Raw genomic sequence first — 20,179 nt, 5'->3', positions numbered from 1 at the left:
ATGATCCACAACTTTCATGAGATGCTAAAAGCAAAAACAACAGCCCAAGAACCTTCTTCATAATATTATATCTTAATATATTTTGACTCACACTACCTTTATTTTTTTTTTTTTGCATGCTTTACCAAAAACATGGTGCCTCAATTATTCAAGTCTTTCACTTTGCCCCTAAGAAATGGACTCAAAAGCAAAGTGGGGTTTGCCTTTTTGCTTTCCTTTTTTTCGGCTACCATTTTAGATGATGCTATATATCTAATGTGTGAATGTTAAATTATTTGATTATAGGTAAAATAGTAACAAGAAGAAGAAGATAGTAGTCTACGTAATACCTTTATTTCAATTATATAGACCGATTAAAATTTATATAATAATTAAAAATTATAAAAAATAAAATTAATAATAACTTCTTAATATGCTCATATTTATTATTTGACAATTACTCCTTCCATCCGAATATTGATGACCTGTTTCTTTTGGGCACAAGTATTTAGAAAAGTAAAATTAAGAAAAAAATGTGTGTCATATTTAGTGTTAGTTTTAATTGATCTTAAATTATTGTTAATTAAGGAATCATTTCTTTTGCAAAAGTATTGTCGTCGCTGCTGCTCTCAAACTCAGCAAGGTCGGTGCCTCGTCTGTTGGCGCCGCTGCCATCCTTTTGCTTTCAACTCTCCTTCTGTATTTCTTCTTCTTCATCTCTGTCTTTCTCTCTCCCATTTTCCTTTCTCTCTAGATCTCTCTCGGAACACACACATACACACAGAGCACTAAAATTTCTCCTCATTTAAAAAGCCACCGCATTTGAAGATGGTCTTCTCTGTCACGGCGATGCTGCAGGTCGTGCCACCCTCATCAGCGAGGAAATAATGATGGCCTTATGTAGAAACAGACCTTAATATGTGTGCCTACTGGTCATAAATCCTAAAATTCCCGGATCTAACAACAACAAGGAAAGAGATGTGAAAGGCGGCGATGGAAGATAGGTGATGAGTCCAAAATTGTGCTCGTTTTTTTGTCTGCTTTAGGTCTAGATAAAGTTTTTTTTCTTTGTTTTTGTTTGTGTCTTGTGCCTGGGAGGGCATTGTTTGGAAGAAGTGTCTCTTTTGGGCAAAACTGGTGCAGGTAGCGCATAATGTTGCTGCATTTCGCGATAGAGGTATGATTAGCATAACAGAGGAGTTTTGAGCATGAAGCAGTCGAAATTGAAGACCAAAAGTCTAAAGTGAAGCTGGCCAAATGTTCCAACCCTTTGCCCAAAGTACCGCGCTAACTTAAGTTACATTGGACGAAAGGTCTAGGGCATAAGCAAGAACAATAGGTGGACGCAATAGGATTGATGTGTTAATGCTTGATCAGGGCAGAATGTGATGCAAGTCATCCATGAAGAGGCCGATAGGGTTAAACCTCTACCATATCACAAAGATCCAAATATGCAAGATTAGGCCTGAAGGATATAGATGAATCGCATGGAAGAAGACTTAATGCTCCAGCCAACTCTCTTTGGGACATTATCTATTCTTTGTCGAAATTACATATGAAACAATGAACAATTTTCACGAAATTTGAGTTTAATGTATTCTACATGAAAAGAGATTTTTAACAATAGGTAGCCCATCGTCATCGGACCACCGATGAAGTTAGAATCGCGTCTGAAAGTTGATATCATTTTACTAATTTTATGGTGCGATTTCGACTACACTGGTGGTTCGATGATGATGTGCTATCTATTGTTGAAAATCTCTTTTCGTGTAGAATACATTAGACTCTAGTTTCGTGGCAATTGATCATCATTAGAGCTGTAATTATGATAAAAAATAGACTACTAACATAATTTTTGTGCAATTGTGGCTATAATTAAATAATTTCTCAAAGTTCAGGCTGTACAAAAATTCATTTAAAGTTGAGGCTATAAAATGAAATTTGTTGAAAGTTCAAACGATAAATTATAATTAACCCTAAAAGTGTGAACTTCATTACTTGGTTGAAAGCTTAAGGGCTTTTAAGTACTAGTATAATTTTTCTCTCTAAAAAAAGAAAGAAACGAAAAAGAAAGAAAGAAAGAAAAGAACTATTAGTATAAATTTTCTCTCTCAAAAAAGAAAGAAAAAAAGAAGAGTACTAGTATAATTTTTTAAAGTTTATTAAATAGGGTTAAGTATCAAATAAGCCCTTAACGTGGAAACCCTTATTACATTGCCGACCCTATGGCAAAGGGGTATCAAATAAACCCCTATCGTAATTAATTTTGAACAATTAAGCCCCCCAACTTAACGGGGAGTTAACACCGTTAACTTTCTTTTATTTATTTTTATTTTTTTAACGAGCAAATCGTCGAACATCTGGTAGGCGCGGCTGGACGGCTGGTGCACCGACATCACCACCGTCTTCCCCCTGCCGTGAGGCCTCCCAGCGCCGCCATGAGGCGGTAGGCCGCCGTGGCGTCGAGCCCCGACGTCGGCTCGTCGAGGACCAGCAGGCTGGGGTCCACCAGAGGTCAAAATTGGAGGCGAAGGGGAGGCCCAGCCATGCGATTTCTGATGAGGTTACCGGCTATTTTCGGCCTTAACCCCCCTGTTTCGATCTGTTAGGAGAGGTGAGAGAGAAAGTCGGGAAGAGAGAGGGAGAGCGTCGACGACTTTTGCTCTTGTTGCCGGAGGTCGAAACTGGAGGCGAAGGGGAGGCAGCGATCGCTGAGCTGAGGCTGGGGCGGTGCGCGGACACAATCATTGGGAACAGCTTCGTGCGCGGTGTCTCCGGCGGGGAGCGAAAGCGGGTGAGCATCGCGCACGAGATGCTGGTGGACCCTAGCCTGCTGGTCCTCGACGAGCCGACGTCGGGGCTCGACGCCACGGCAGCCTGCCGCCTCATGGCGGCATTGGGGGGCCTCGCGGCGAGGGGGAAGACGGTGGTGATGTCGGTGCACCAGCCATCCAACCGCGCCTACCAGATGTTCGACTATTTGCTCGTTAAAAAAATAAAAAAAAATAAAAGAAAGTTAACGATGTTAACTCTCTGTTAAGTCGAGGGGCTTAATTGTTCAAAATTAATTACGATAGGGGTTTATTTGATACCCCCTTTGCCATAGGGTCGGCAATGTAATAAGGATTTCCACGTTAAGGGCTTATTTGATACTTAACCCTATTAAATATATTAACTTCTCTAAAGCTCATGCAGTTGGGATGACAATAATCATTAATCAATACTCCTAGATGATAAATTGTACTTATAAGAACTTAATTAGTTTTGAGCTTTCATCGGTTTTTGTTTTTCTTTTTTGGTTGTCATTTTTTTTTTCTTAAGGTTGGCTTTGAGCTGGGTTAATACATTGAGATTTATTATTAGCCAAAAAAAAATTGGGCAGTATTTGTTTGTTTTTGTGTTCAAATAAAATTTTAATGGGCTTAGAACTTGAATTCAATTACTTACTATAATAAATAAATATCCTTATTCCACTGATCTAATTAGGGCTGTTAAACGGTTCGGGTACCCGAGCCGAAATTTTCGATTAACCAATTTATGAAGAGGATGCTGATTCAGAGTTGAAGAGATACTATGAGAGGATTTTCAGAGTCCGCTCAATTGGGTGGACACTACTCATGAGGAATCTTTGCAAACTTTGCTACGAAAAGAATGGTTCCTAAAGGAGGCCAATAGGCTTATGGTATTTAAAGTGATGAGGAGGAAACTTCAAAAGCAAAGAAGTTGCATATTAGGAGACAAATCAATTGCATCTGCAACAATATATGTGAACAAAATTAAAGAAGCAGTTACGCTTGAAAGAGAAGCAGCGCGACGGCGATGACTGGCGATTTGCGGAGGTCGCGCAGGAGGGCAGCGAAACTGGCGGACTTGCGTGCGGCGACACCAGCGTGGCGGAGCGGTGTGCACTGATTCGGATGGAGGGCAGCTCTCGGAGGCGGCATACGACGTTGGACGATCGGAGAGGAAAGGGAGACGGGATTTGAAAAAAGAAGAAAAGGGACAGAAGCGGCGGACTTGACTACTGGACTAGGGTTCCTCTAATTTTATTAATTATTAAATAATTAATTAAAAAATTTCAGTTATTCAGTTAACTCGAATCGGTTACCGGATTAACCGATAATCGAAAATTTTGTAAAATCAATAATTGAAACCGATCCATTACTCGAAAATTTCGGTTATTGGATACCCAAACCCAGGAATTTTAGTTCGGTTAATTAGATACTTAAAACCCGATAACCAATTATACAGCCCTAGATCCAATAATAAGTAGATTAAAAGCACGTAAAAACCTACATCTATGCATATTTTAAAAAGCTTGTTTCATTTTCAACAAAAATAAACTAATTTTCATTATTAATACTTCTTTCATTATTAATACTTCATAATCTATAATATGTTAAAAAGGCAACTTTTAATTTGAAAATAATTTCAAAATTAAGTGTCAATTTTGTAGTTATGATAAATTGAAGGTTTATTTATAAACTATATTTTTTTTCTTTTTATTTCATTTTTCTTTATCTTCTTATTTTTCTGTTTTATTTCTTTCCGAAGTTGTGAAATTTGACTAATTATGTAAATATTTGATTTAAAATATAAAAATTATATTTATTTGAAGATTAAAATTTAAAAAAAAACCATCTATCTCATCTCTCATCTTTTTCTGAATAAATCTTTTTTTATTTATACTTTTTTTTTCATTTTTTCACCTTTTCATGATATCAATTTTTATTCTTGTGAATTCTTCTTTATTTTTTTCATTTTTTTTTCAATATTCAACTCGAATATATTCAATTAAAATTATTTTTATTTTTTATTTTTAAATATGATGATTGACTTGGTATCAATTTTATATAAATATAAAAATATAAAAACGTTTTCCGTGCAATGCACGGGTGCAAATGCTAGTCTTACTTTATATAGAGGATTGTCTCAAACTCAACCTTGAAAATTAACTAAAAAAAAGGGAAAGAGAATAAAAATAACACAAATTTAACAAGCTATACAAATAACTGTAAAATGTTAAACAATTAATTTGAATGCTACGATTATTAAAACAATGTATTATGCTATGATTAGGAGTGTGCATTGGTCGGTTCGGCCGATTGACCGACCAATTATTTGAAAACCGATTGACCGTTCGATTTCATAAAAATTTGAACCGATCGACCAAAACATAGCTTTCAAACCGGCCGAAAACCGAGGATTCTACATATTATATATATGATACTGTAATGATGATAGAAGATTTTAGATAAATTATTGAATTGAATCTGATAACTACACGTATAACATAAAAGGAAAAAAAAAAAATCAATTCAAGGATATGCGTTTGTAAACTTCCGCAAATAAAGAGATTTGATTTGGTTACACAACTAAGCAGACGGTTACAATAAAATAAATATTTACTTAATTAGTCTTCTACATAATTAAAATACAAATAAATCGAATTAATAAAAATCGTTGGATCTGCCAAATTCAAAGGCCAAGATTAATTCTCTATTCTCAAAATATATGTGATTCTCTACGGATCCATTCTCTCTCTCTCTCTATATATATATATATATATAAAGTGGACAATTTTACAAGTTTTTATAAGAAGGGGGCATTTTTCCCTATTAACACTATATATAAAGTGTGGTTCTATGGAGAATGCTACATATTGAGAGAGAGAATAACAAATAAATCAATAAATTTTATGAATAAATGAATATATCTATTATTTTAAAAATATTTTTTTATAAAAATAAAATTTATTTTAATACTATGAATTATATTGAATTGTTATTTTTTAAAAATAAATTTTTTTAAAAGTATATACCATGACTTTGAATTTATCAATTTATTATTAGCTAATAAAAGTGAAATTAAATGATAAAAAATAATTAAATATCCTAAATTGGTGGAATAAACCCTAGTTAATAATTACAAAATTAAACTAAAGCATATAAAGTTGAAATTGAAGAAAATATACATAAAAAATTAAATGAAATTGAAAGTGGAACACAAAGTAAGATATAAAGTGTGGTACACTGAATCCGCCACCGAAGACACCACCTTTCTTATTAAAAAAAAGTAAATAAATTTTGGAAGCTATTGACATCTCCGAATTAAAACTGGTCATTACCCTACCTCCCAAAACAAAAACAAAAAATACTTGATATAATTAGAAAATTATAAATTGAAATATTTGTATCATATTAATATATCCAATTTGGTGGGAATAAGTAGACAACAATAGTGGAGCACAAAATCTTGTCCGGTGGGGGTGAATTGTTTTTTCTTTTGTCAGTTTATTGGTTCTGTCCATTGCGAAGAAGATTTCATCCACTTTCAAACAATCAAAGACAAAAACAATCGATTCACATACATATCAATCAAACAAGGCACGGTACCGCTGTAATGGGCTCTTATATAATATATATATATATAGGCTCCAACTACAATACATGAGTTTTTTTTTTTTTTTTTTGACTTGGGGAGTTGGGGAGGGGAAAAAATGGAGTTTGAACTCGGAACCTCATTGTTCACACACAGGAGGTCACACTGCTTGGTGTCCCTTTGGGACACTATAATACATGAGCTTATAGTTTGCAATGAGTAATTCACATTGCAATGTACAAATTTATTGATCATTGATACGGAGTTGAGTTTCAATACAAACCCATTTAACATAAAAACTAAAATACCTTGCGTTTAAATTATATATAAACACGAAATTTCCATCAGCACAAAATTGCGTCACGGTCGTGCGTAATAAACGCACGATTTTGACGTTATCGTGCAACACGAGGAGGATAACCAATACAATAATAGCCAACCAAGTCGGACCGGATAGGGCGAAGCGGGTCGTGCAACCGACCACCACATTACAAACTAGGAGATCGAAAAGCCCCCAATCGAAGCGGGGCATGGTGAGCCCAGCCAAGCAACGGCAAACCACAAGAATACCAACACATACACATGGCTCAACGCTTCGAATCTCACGAATACATGGAACGTCACACCGGCCAAGCTCAAAGCTGCGGATCGCACAATATTTCTCAAGCCCGTCTCGACAGCTTCAATCTCCGACCGGTTGGGATCGGAACCAGAAGAAATCCCATCGCAGATTAATGCGGTTGCACCTGCGGTGAAGAATGCGGTAACGAGCACGAAGACCGAGCGAGAATGAGATGGATCACACAATGAAGTAGACGCAGAGGCCGGTATCCGTGGTCGTGATCCAAGGCATAGCATAAGACGAGCGTCAAAGGTATTGGTTGTAAGAAGATGGATACGTAGAAAAGGCAGGAAAATCCGAGGATCGACAGTTTGAGATGGTTCACTTCAAGAGTGAAGTGTTGACTGTGTTGTTGGCGCCATGGCGATGGACTAAGGCGTAAGTGGAAGAATGGCAAACGCAAACAGCTAGGAATCGCTGATGACGAGTGGTGAGATGTTCAGGTTTTTTCTCTCTAGAGCTTGGAATCCGAGTTTCAGACAAGTGGTGCTGATGATAGACCAGCATGACAAGTAGAATACAGCAGCGATCTCCATACAAGATTCAAGAAATTATGGACAAAAATTTCGGATTTTGCAGGACTGACTCAATTTTTGATCTTGTGTTTTTTGGATAGTATGAGATTTGGAGGTGCATAATTGCTAGAGAATCAAATGTGGTTGACTCTTGGTTACTTTTTAATGCAACTTGGTGAAGTAGAGTTTAAAAAAAAAAAAAAAGTATGAGGCATAGTTGACCGTTTACTGTTGACCATTGATAGGAATTCATTTATTGCTAAAAGATGTTATAATTAAAGAAACATACAAAAGTGCATTCAATCAAATGCAATTTATGCATAGAACCTTTGCAATTAGAATTCCATCTGGAAATAGATACTGGGTTAGATGACGAAAGCTGTAAAAAGATTGAAAGGCAGTGACTCTTCCAAAACAGTGATCTCATTCGTCTTGTTTGCTCGACTAAGTGTCTTCAAATTTTATCGCCCAATCAAACATTTGTTTCTTCCTTCTCATCCAGTAATATGGATGTGCAAGATAGTAGCGATGACAGCTCGTCTTCTGTTGCTAATCCAGTACCCGACCACCGTATTCTACCAGATTTGTCGAGTAAGAACACGTATCTGCAGATTATCAGAGTTGAAGTGTAAGTAAAAGGCGACGAATATTTAATCTGGGCTAATCATGAGGGGAAGGAGAACAGATATACCCTGTAAGAAGATTCACTATTTTGAGCTCCTTCCTGAAGTAATAATGATCGCCAAAAGAATAGACAATCTTCATCTGCAGACCATCTTGCTTCTCTGCAGGCTCGGGTTTCCTCATGAACTTAAGAAGTAGTTTCCTTATAAGCTTACGAGACAATAGCCACGAATCAATTAGGGACACCTAGACAAGAGACGTGATCATTAGAGAATGTTAGCATAATTGAATAAGTAATGATGCTTTCCGATAAGTTTCTGGATATTCGAGATTGATTATTTTAAAATTTACATTAAAAATGCTTAATAGTTAAGTCACAGTTTCAAGTTTGCTGCTCAACTGTTTAAAAGGTGACTGTCTTCTACGCTCTAAGCTAAGTGGATAATCATATTCACTGCCGCATATCAACTTTCGAGTTTCAGACAGTGCGCAATACGAAAGGGGAATGTCGGAGTTACAGAGAACAAAAATACATAATTAAGCATATCATAAATCACAAATTCAAGGTTATCTAATGAATACAAAGATTGGGCGGCAGTTCTAGGAAAAACGACAGATATTTAGTTCAACAGTCGTATATTATGTTGATCCAGTTCAACAAACTGAAAGCAATCAAGAAAATTGGAAGAATCTACTTTTAGCAAACAAAGCATGAGTTTAAGAGATCATGTGAGGGCAAGATAAGGACAAAAGACATGTTTGAACTGTAACCCTCCTAACATATGATTTACGGCTTAGGTAAAGATGCAATACCTCGTACAAACGAACATCACTGGAACGTGCAAATGCTTTTAGGAAGGGTGAGGTCCACGAGGCAACCATAGACTGTCAGGATAGCAAAATAAGTTAAAGGTAAGGAGCATATAGTCGAGACAATTCTTAACTAAATAGCAAGATAACTGAAAGGTGCATCAAAAGCACAAGTTCTCGCATCAATCAAGAACGCAGCCATGCAGGTAACTGAGACATCTGCTTGCCCCATCTCTGCTCCCAAACGCTGGTAACCTGATAAATGAAGATGGTTGGATATTGAGAACTCATATAAAAATCTCACCCCCGAGTTTGCCCGAAATGATAGACATATTAAAGACGCCTTAGCAGTATCTGATGCCAACACACTGGTATCATTTGTTTTGGAGGTTAGGGGCAGCTTAGGGCTTGAAACCACATTTTCTTTGTCTTCTTTGGAGGTCACGGGTAGTTCGAGCTTAGAACCATCCGGAAAGTACACTTCGAGCGTAGGAAACTTGAGTGCTGACTTTGCAGGAACTATACTCTTATTCGCTTTCGATATCTGCACCCAAATCTCAAAATCTACAATCAAAACTCAACCTTATAAACTCAAAAAATCATAAAATCAATAACTTGCCTTAAAATTTCATAACTTACCTTCCCACCATGTTTCTCCAAGTCTTTCATGTCTTGAAAGTAACCCCTACTCATCTCATCTTTACTGTCCTAATTCACACATAAACTTTTGCATTAGCATCAGACGATTCAGGCCAGCCAAATTCCTATACCTCAAAATCGATATTCAAAGTAAATGCAATGAAGTAAGAAACATCGAGAATTACTCACAGTCGAGCTCGTGATTGCTCAATAGCACTCTTAGTCGCCATCTACGATCAAATTAACCAAGAATGTCAACATCAAACAACAAATATCTATATTCTATAAGATAATCTCAATCAGAAACAAATTAAAATCAGCTCTGTGACCGTACAGTGATAAAATTCAGCATACGATGATACGAAATTTCCGTGTCGATTTGATTTCTATGATCAGTCCAAATTAGTGCCGGCTATATTAAGCATCGAAATTTGCAATAAATTTTCAACCGACCTCATAGACGTCTTGGAATCGAGCAGAAGTCCGTTGATAGGGGTTGCGCAGAGGGATAACGGGGAAAAACTTCTCTTCTCTTTTTAGCGAGCCTCCGCCATTTACATTTCTCAATGCTGCTGAAAGAAATCTCCTCGATCTCAACATCTTGTTCTTCGTTTTCACCAAATTTACTACGCTGAAAATGTTGAGTGCGGGAAAAAACCCTTCTGCAAACTCTGCAACTACGGTTACAGTAATCTCACTATGCAATTAGTGAAGCGATTGAAGCCCAATTCGACATGAATGAAACCCATTAAAGAAAGGAGAAACCCAGTTATCTTACGGGGGTTGGCGGGGCGAAGGGGGTTAATTACTATAAATACATAAACTAGTAAGTGACCCTTCGAAATTCGACGAGGTCTATTAAAATATAAATTTATGAAATTATTAATGTATTTTTTATTTCGTAAATTATTTTTCATCAAAATAGAGAATTTAATAAAATTGTTTTAAAGTATAAAAATTATAATATTTATTTGAAATTGATTTAATTTAAATGTCTTATAAAATTTATATGTAAGCAGAGTTTCGATTCAAAAAATATTAAAAGATAAATTGGAACAATTATTTAAAACGTATCTATATTAGATGTCTATAATTAGAACCAATAATTAAAAAATAAGAAAAAAAATAAATAATATCATTAATGACTTAAACTTTAAAAGTTTGAATAAATTATTAAATTTGCAATTACCTCATAATCTATCGAAAATTTCATCATACGACACGTTAGTTGTTGCGTCTTGTATATGCCCTTTTTTTTAGTGACCTTTGAGATTGCCACGTAGAATTGCCCATAACTAAGAATAGGTTTCGACAGGTATAATCCTACGTTTGAAATAGATTGTCCATGACTTTTATTTATTGTCGACATAGCAAAACAAACACTCATAGAGAATTACCTTCTCTGGAACCGAATTGAAAATTTAGTGAAATGTGATGAAATCGTAATCATTCTAGCTATAGAAAACTTATTGCGCTCATTTTTTCCTGAAATGAGTTTCCCTTCACTTACGTGTTCCCCAAGTTGAGTTACTATCAGTCTGGTGCCATTGCAAAGCTCATTAGATTGATCATATTTTTGAGAAGCGTGATTATGCATTCCTTTTTCAAATTAATCTTACGATTTGACAATCCTGAACACTTGATCGTGCCGAGATATTTAATCGTGAATGAGAATTGAGGAAAATTAGAATGGATTGATTATATGATACCACGTAGGATATGATTTATTTTGATTTAATATAGTATATAGATTATACTCAAATTTTGATTTTTAACAAGATCTATTTTTTTATATTATATATATATATATATATTAATTTTTTAAAACTTGATCTAACTCCAAAAGTTTGTTGGCCAATAACTTGATTATTTGAATTTCGATAGGCAATCTGAAGGTATCATTGAAAAACTCTTGACGTTATCTTTATGATGATACTTATATTGTTGAGTTTTGGTCATTAGAATTGGTCCAAAAAAAAACATAGAGTTTCATGACATCAATTTTCATAACACATGTTTATCATTTTTGGTTACCAAAACAATATAAGTATCACTAATAAGATAATGTCAAAAGCTTTGCAACGGTACCTTTGAATAGTACATCAAATTTCAGACGATCAAGTTATGAGCCAACGAATTTTCGATTCATGTCAAATTTCAAAAAAATAAAAATTTATTTTTTTACCAAAAAAATAAACGTAATTAAAAGCTAAAATTTGGGTATAATCTGTATATTTATAGACAATTACACCTAAATCAAGCTATCTTAATTCATGTATAAAATATTAAAATCCAAACTCAAAAAAAAAAAATCACAAAAGTAAATTACTTATCAATAAAATATTATTTTTCTTTTTACTCTTTGGATAAACTAATACTAATAAAATATAAGGTTAAATGCGCAAAATATCACAAATTTTGGTTGAAATACCTTTTATTCACGAACTTTGAAAATTTTATTTTTTATTATAATTTTTTTATATTTGTTCAATTTTTTCACCGTTTCATTTTCCCCCAATTTGAAATCAACGTGGCGCTGCACGCGCCACATTTGTTATCGTTCGGTGACTAAACATAATATTTGATTTTTGTATGAAACTACATCGTTTTATACTTATTTGTGATTAAATTAAATCCCTGTAATTGAAAAATCAAAACCCTAAATTACAATTCTTCATTCTCGCGTCTGCAACTAGAGAAAGTTCTTCTCATTCTTCCTCATTTCATCCTCGCGTTTTGCAAGCAGTTAAACGTTGTTTTCATTCTTCATTCATATTCCCGTTCTGCAACGTTCTTCTCGTTCTTCCTTCTCCTTCTTTGTCCAAGTGAGAAAAACACAAGATGTTTTCTTCTTCTTCTTTCTTTTTAGGTTCGAATTCAAAAATCATTGTTGCGTAGGTGTAAAAAGTCCCCAAAGGTTGAAACTTCAAAAACCACAAAGAGTTTTGGGCGTGCTTTCTACTGTTGTCGTTTACGAATTGTATAGGTAGTTTTTTTTCTAATTATTTTGTATTACTGAATTCCTGTATTTGATTCTTGATGCGATATTCGATTATTTCTATTTTAGTGTGATTATTTATGATTTTATGTGTTAATTAGATTATTTTGAATCCACGTCAGTGTTACGTGTAAAATTAAATTCACATCAATTTTACGGTCACCAGAGATGAAAAGGGTGGAAAATTTGAACAAAAGTAAAAGTTTGTGATAAAAAATAGAATTTCTAAAGATCATGCGCAAAACGTATTTCGGCCATGCATTTGACTCTAAAATATACTCCCACCGTCTTCGAAAAACATGCGCCATTTTGGTGGCCCATGTTTTAAGAAATGTTAGATGAATATGTGTAAGTGGAAAAATGAATCTCACTTTGTTTTGAGTGGAGTATTGTCCAAAAAAGATAAGTTAATGTTTTTAGGTGACGTTTCTAAATGACAAATTACACATATTTTTTGAAGACGGGATAATACAATTTGGATATAATTTTAATTAGAAAACAATGCATTTGTAATATCCCGCCCATTCTTATTAAGTTTAGAATTTAATTTAAGCTTAGATTAAGATGATTCACACCGGATAAAAGAAAAATGATTTATTTAATTCCAACAAAAATAAATTTCAAAAGCTTTTGTAAATATTTAAGTTATTTACATTTTTGTGCATTGCATATTAATTTAAATATGAGCATGTGTATATGTAAAATATTTTACATATAATTAATTTTGATTTTTACAATATTTAAATTTAAAATTTATGTTGGGCTTTAATTATGTATGTGTGTTGAGTTTAGATGATTCATTTTGGGCCTTAGTTTTAATTGAACATTACTTGTTAATAATCAAACCCAAGAGTCTTGTTAAAAGGGGGAGGGGGGGGGGAGATGCCCAACCCACCACCTCCATTACTGCCAAGTACAGCAGCATGCTCACCCATGCCTGAGCTACCCTATTTTCGAGCCATGCCTTAGCCGCACAACTCAAGTTCAGCCATGCCTTAGCCACCCCTATCACCCAATCTCTGCAAAGCTGTACTTGTACTCCAACACACCTTTGCTTAAGGCAACTCCTCTGCCGCTTCAATTACACAACAGTCAATCTCCTTTCTCTCATTTCACTTATCCACTCTACTCCAGCAAACCAAGGAAATCTCCTTCATCTTCTTCTCCACTTTGTTGGTTATCCTTGACATCATCTAATGATACGCAGCGGAATATACATTCAAGGATTAGATCTAGATTTACAAATGCATCATGTGTAGAGATAGACACACAACAATAAGAATAACTTACTCGTTATGTGGTAAGCATACGTCTCGATTCTTGCCGTGAATCCACTACTAAGGTATCCACGTGTATGTTGATTCGATGCAGGAACAATTTCAAGTGCACGATTCAATCTTCGACAGCTAGGAAATCTCCGATTGAAACTATAGTGCTCTCTTAGTGTCTTGTAAGCCAAAAAGACCTCCAACTTGTAAGACCAAGAACTCCTTCTTATAAGCCAAAGAATTGTCTTACCTTGTAAGCCAAAGAGTTGTCTTCTCTTATAAGCCAAAGAGTTGTCTTACTAAGGAAGCCAATCCTACTCCAATTAATTGGTCCAATAGTCCAACTAATTCCCAATTAATTAAGTGTTATTAGAATATATCAAATATATCCTAATCTAGTCCATAATATCTTTCAATCTCCCACTTGGACTAGCATTAGATTAAACACCAAGCACTATCTTTGCACCCTTGAGCGAATCAACAATACACATAAAGTGTGACCCTTTAGGCCTCCATTATCGACGATAATCAAATTAAAGTCTACACAAAACTCCTAGACTGCATTGTGTAGCGAACTCGATATATGAAGAACGTTTACATGGATTCTGTAAACAAACCTTTATATGAAGTTTATGCAATATCCCTTCATTCACGAACCACTCGATTGAGCCTAAGATCTGCCATGTGTCTATCCCAATAGCTCAATCATTTTATCTCATCTTTATTAAATGACCCTTTTGATCATATTCAATTACTCTAATTGAATATAATTTTGCATTTGCCAATGACTTACGGTCAAATAATATAGAGAATTTGAAGTGTTCTCTCGAAATTCAAATCGAGGAATGAATCATATTCTTGGCTCAACTACCATTTCCATTTGCCTCATGATGTACCCAACTAGTGGTGCCAAGGGCCAACCGGAACCGGCGGTTCGACCCTGAACCGGCCCGGTGGTCAACAGTTCCGGCCCGGACCGTTGACCACCGGGCTGGTTCAGGTTCACATATATTTTGACCCTGAACCGACGGTTCAACCCTGAACCGCCGGTTCCAGCCGAATTTTTAATTTTTTTTAAAATCAAATTCATATCCTACATTTTCAATGTGGGGTTCAACTTAACTTATAAATATATAACTTATATTCATGTAATATATAACTTATAAATATATAACTTATAACTTATAAGGTCTAGGGATCAAACCCCATTGCTCCCCCTCTCCCAAATGTCAAAAAAAAAAAACTTATAAATATATAACTTATATAATAACTTATAAATATATGTTGTATTTTTAAAATTTCGCGTATATATACTTAACTTTAATAATTTTGAAATTACTCAACTTAAAAATCTTAAATAATATAAATTATATAATAACCTACAAGTGTTAAAATTTTAATAACTTACAAGTGTTGAAAAACGCAACATATATTTATAAGTTATTATATTATTTAAGTTGAGTGATGTCACATTGAAAAATATATGATTCTTTGTAATGTGTAGTACACTATAAATAGTGAAGCTACATTAAGTTGAAATTATCCCACATTGAAAAATGTAACATTCTCTACCATGTGTAATACACTATAAATAGTTAAGCTAGTCAAGTTACAATAAGTTGCAATTATCCCACATTGAAAAATGTAGGATTCTTTACAATGTGTAGTACACTATAAATAGTGAAGCTACATTAAGTTAAAATTATCCCACATTGAAAAATATAGGATTCTCTACAATGTGTAGTACACTATAAATAGAAAAGTTACATTTGATTAAAATTAAAATATTATTTAAGTTGAGTAATTTCAAAAAAATTCAACACTTGTAAAGTAAAATTTTTTGAAATTTTATCACAAATAATTTAATTTCATAAAAAAGAATACAAAAAAAAAATAAAAAAAAGGAAAAGCCCGTGAACTGCCGGTTTTCGGCCCGGCCTGGAACCGCTGGTTCAGGGTCCCAAAACCAGCCCTTCAAATTTTAGGCGGGCCGGTTCAGGTTCATAAAATTTTTGAACCTGAACCGCCGATTCGGGCCCGAAAACGGCGGTTCCTGAACCGGTGGCAACCCTATACCCAACACAAGCCGTATGTATCTACCCCTTTGATGGAGTGCAAGCATTGTACTTGGTCAAAGCACACCACTCAACAAACAAAATGAGTATTGACCTCAAGTCAAAGGACTGTTACATACTCCATACACTATTAAATCATAGACACTAGAACAAATGATTTAATAGCAGGGTATACCAATACTCTCCAAAATATCCATGCGTCCATCACGAGAATCAAATTACTCGTAGTTGTGAGATCAACTACATTCTCTAAGAATATGATGCAGACCACATGTTAACCTATCACATGTCATTAATATCTCATTCTTGATGACCATTGGTTAGGGCATCTTTAGAATTACACTCAAACCATTAATGTCTCACATCATTAATAGTAGTGATAATTCAAGGGAACAAATAAAAGAATAAAGTCAAACAATAAAACCAAATATTCTAATAAATGCACTAGCCCATGAAATCAAATAACATATATAAATGTGATCAGGTAAGGATGTCTCAATACAAATTGTTTCTAAGACATTCAAACCAAAACTCTCACTAAATTAAAGCCAACTTCCAACATGTCTAACACCCAAGCTCTTAAATTTTTTGTTGTGTTTTGCTATACACAACGGCTTGGTGAAAGGATCGGCTAAGTTATCATCAGTGGGTACTCTTAGGGGTGAGCATCGGTTCGGTTCGGTGCGAAACCGAACTAAAAATCCAAAACCGAAAATCGAACCGATGGTTAAAATTGGAACCGAACCGCACCAATTGGGGGTGCCAAACCGAACCGAAACCGAACCGATGAAACCGTCGGTTTCGGTTCGGTTTACCGAACCAATGCAAAAAAAAAATCTTTCTTTTTTTGAAAAAAAACAATTAAAAACCTGTAAAATGATGTAAAAATATAAATATATAATTTATGAAAAAATCAAATAATATATTATAAAATATATAAAATATAAATATACAATAAAATATTATAAAATATAAATATATAAACCAATTAAAAATTAGAAAATTGAATATATATTATAAAATATAAATATATAATAAAATATTAATATTTATCGGTTTGGTTCGGTTTAAAACCGAACCAAAAATTGAAAACTGAAACCGAACCAAACCGAAACTTATCGGTTTTTAATTTTCGGAACCGAACCAAAAACCGAACTAATAAATTCGGGACCGAACTGCACCAAAACGGTTCGGTTCGGTTTTGCATTTTGGTTCGGTTTCTGCTCACCCCTAGGTACTCTTTCTAATTTCACGTCGCCTCTTTCAATTATTTCTCTGATCAGATGATATCTACGGGGAATGTGCTTGTTTCTATTCGTGGGTCTTGGTTCCTTTGCTTGCGCAACTACACCAGTGTTGTCACAATACAACGGTATGGCACAATTGGTACTTGGAATGACACCCAGTTCTTTCACGAATTCTAACAGAGCCACAGCCTCCTTAGCAGCTTGAGATGCAGCAATATACTCGGCTTCAGTGGTGGAGTCGGCAGTAGTGCTTTGTTTGGAACTATTCCAACTAACTACTCCACCATTGAGGATGAAGACATAGCCAGACTGTGACTTATAGTCATCATGGTCTGTTTGGAAGCTAGCATCAGTATACCCAGTAACTGATAACTCTGGCTGTCAACCATAGACTAAGAAGTGTTCTTTAGTCTTTCTAAGGTACTTTAGAATAGTCTTGACTGTTCTCCAATGTACCTCACTGGGATTTTGCTGAAATCTGCCTGTCATGCTAAGCGCATATGCCACATCTGGCCTAGTAGATGTCATGGCATACATTATCGATCCTATAGCAGAAGCATATGAGATCATTTTCATGTATTCAATCTCTTTGTCACTAGAAGGGCAACCCTTCTTAGAAAAGATTATACCATGTCCCATAGGAAGAAATCATTTCTTAGAATTTTCCATTGAGAAACGTTTTAGCAATTTGTCTATGTACGCAGACTGTGATAATCCCAACAATCTATTAGGTCTATCTCGATAAATCTTTATCCCAAGGATATAGGAAGCATCACCCAGGTCCTTCATCATGAAGGAGCTAGCCAACCAATCTTTCACGAATTGCATCATGGAATGATCATTACCTATAATCAAAATGTCATCAACATATATGATAAGGTAGACAATGTTCCCATCTTTGCGTTTACTATAAACACATGGATCATCTTTGCTTCTGACAAAATCAAACGATTTGATGGCTCTGTCAAAGCAAATATTCCAACTCCTAGAAGCTTGCTTAAGTCCATAAATGGACTTCTTTAGCCTATATACCGCATTCGGCCTTTCTTTGGATACAAAACCTTCAGGTTGAGTCATATAGACTTCCTCTTCAAGTTCTCCATTGAGAAATGCGGTTTTGACATCCATTTGCCAAATGTCAAAGTTATAGTATGCAACTTGTCACACCCCAATTCTTGAAACAATAACTATAACTGGGGTACGACTTATCATTTAAAATTGAACAAGGGAGAATCCTTGTGAAGTCCGAATAAAAGGGATAACAATCGGGCTTAGCCCCTTTGGATGAAGAAAGACAGGTATTCAAGTGATACGAATCCATCAACAAACATAATAACTTCAGGATCACAAGTTTAGTGTCATGCTTCAGATAACCAACATTCACTGATCGAAATACTTGAGAGTCAATAGTCTATGCTCAACAAAAGATATAGTTTAGAGTCACAACATAATAGGTCTTAAGTTAAGGAACAAAAGACAGATACTGGCTAGTTCTACAGCGGAAGTCAAAATAAGGAGTTGAACTCTAGCCTCAGCTCTGCCCCGTCATCAGCAGCTATTAACCTGAAAAACATTTGAAAGTATTTTTGGGCTAAGTACTAATGTACTTAGTGAGCTGCAACTTTTAAAACATTTCACAATCTATAAGAGCAGTTTATCCAATCTTACTGACATGACATAGAAGGTTTTAAAGAGAAATAACTTCTATGCATGTTAAAACATTTCATATATATATATTTTTGATTGCGCGCAGTTGTCACACTCTATTCTGTTACTCGCATTGATCCCGGACCTTTTAGCCACCGACGGATCTCTGTCTCCCGCTGACTTGAATTGAGGGCGTAACCCAGACAAGTTTACTTTGACCTCGGGATGCTACCCAGGCAGGCCTCATATTTCTCATGCTCCGGAACACATCCAGCCGAGCACCCTTATAACGCCTCTGGTTAGTGCCCGATGGAGATCAACCCACCGAGTCAGCTAACAAGTGTACACAATTCTCAAACAACGTATTAGGCCATAAGAGAACCTCAATTGATTAACTGTGCGAGCCTTAAACATGGTAGAGTGCACAAAAATATTTATTGGATAAACAGTTTGTATTTCATGAAACATTTAAGCTCATTAGCTCAATCATACATTTGGAAAATAAGCCCACCTGTATAGGCAATGCCTGTCGTTTAACCTTATCTCTGAATCAGAATAGCAGTGCTAATCCTCCTAATACTCAAAGCCTACAAGAAATCTATTCTTAATAGGTCTCTTAAATCTAAACTCAAGTCACGGTGAAGTGCTTAATATTCTATGATTCACTTAGCCGGGTTTTCAAAATTTAATGAATAAATAATTGAAAACATTTCTCTTTGAGTTAAGAACACCAACAATATTCTTACTCGACTTTCTTTAATAATTGGAATTATAAATAAAATCAATTAAATCATAAATACTTTTATTGCAAAATATAATGCAATTTCATGTCATGCTTAGCATATAATAAGTAATTACTTAAAATATGCACATAATAATTTAATATTATTATGCAATTTAAAATAATTAATCAAACTTAATAAGTCTAATTAATTATAATAGTGTAGCTCCTTTAAATAAAATCTGCACAAATCCAATTGAATAAATACTTGGGCAGCCCATGATTTAAAATAATCAGAGGCCCAGCTGATAAAAGAAAATCGGCCCACTGACTCGGCCCAAAACTCAAACCCAACTCTCAAGCCCAACACCCTTCTTTTCTTCTTCCCCCCTTATCAGTCACGCTGACTCACGCAACACACATACACACGCACACATCAGTCACCTCTCCCTCTCTCTCAATTCTTGACTGCTCGCCTCTCTCTCTCTCAACTGCTCTTCCGCCGCTCAATGTTCAGATCGGAATCGACCCCTCTCCTCTTCTCCAGCCGCCGCCCGTAGATCAGGCGACGCTGCCTCCGACTCTTCTCTCCCCCGCCCGTGGCCGAGCGACAGCGGGAGGGCCGCCGCGCCCTGGCCTCCCTCTGTTAAACC

At 35.3% G+C, this 20,179-nt stretch overlaps 1 protein-coding gene across 1 annotated transcript; it reads right to left on the bottom strand.

The window, feature by feature from the left end:
* Positions 1 to 7,721: 7,721 nt before the first annotated feature.
* LOC131020135 (uncharacterized) lies at positions 7,722 to 10,407 on the bottom strand. The gene is made up of 7 exons (XM_057948821.1): positions 10,024 to 10,407; positions 9,760 to 9,800; positions 9,571 to 9,634; positions 9,236 to 9,475; positions 8,935 to 9,006; positions 8,189 to 8,367; positions 7,722 to 8,102 (listed from the first exon to the last, which is right to left on the bottom strand). Exons 1-7 carry the CDS (start codon positions 10,168 to 10,170, stop codon positions 7,970 to 7,972), a joined length of 876 nt encoding a protein of 291 aa, XP_057804804.1. The 5' UTR covers positions 10,171 to 10,407; the 3' UTR covers positions 7,722 to 7,969.
* Positions 10,408 to 20,179: the final 9,772 nt, after the last annotated feature.

This window comes from Salvia miltiorrhiza, chromosome 1, assembly GCF_028751815.1.
Source record: "Salvia miltiorrhiza cultivar Shanhuang (shh) chromosome 1, IMPLAD_Smil_shh, whole genome shotgun sequence".
Classification (NCBI taxonomy): domain Eukaryota; kingdom Viridiplantae; phylum Streptophyta; class Magnoliopsida; order Lamiales; family Lamiaceae; genus Salvia; species Salvia miltiorrhiza.
Note: the sequence above shows the minus strand (reverse complement) of the source record. Positions and strands in the feature narration are given on the sequence as shown.

What these genes read in the sequence shown, in the direction of transcription:
- LOC131020135 (XM_057948821.1), bottom strand. Translation starts at nt 10,170, where the DNA reads ATGTTGAGATCGAGGAGATTTCTTTCAGCAGCATTGAGAAATGTAAAT. An exon ending in CATTTCGGGCAAACTCGGGG is followed by an intron (nt 9,007 to 9,235) that starts GTGAGATTTTTA and finishes CTATCCTGACAG; the next exon opens with TCTATGGTTGCCTCGTGGAC. An exon ending in ATAGTGAATCTTCTTACAGG is followed by an intron (nt 8,103 to 8,188) that starts GTATATCTGTTC and finishes GATAATCTGCAG; the next exon opens with ATACGTGTTCTTACTCGACA.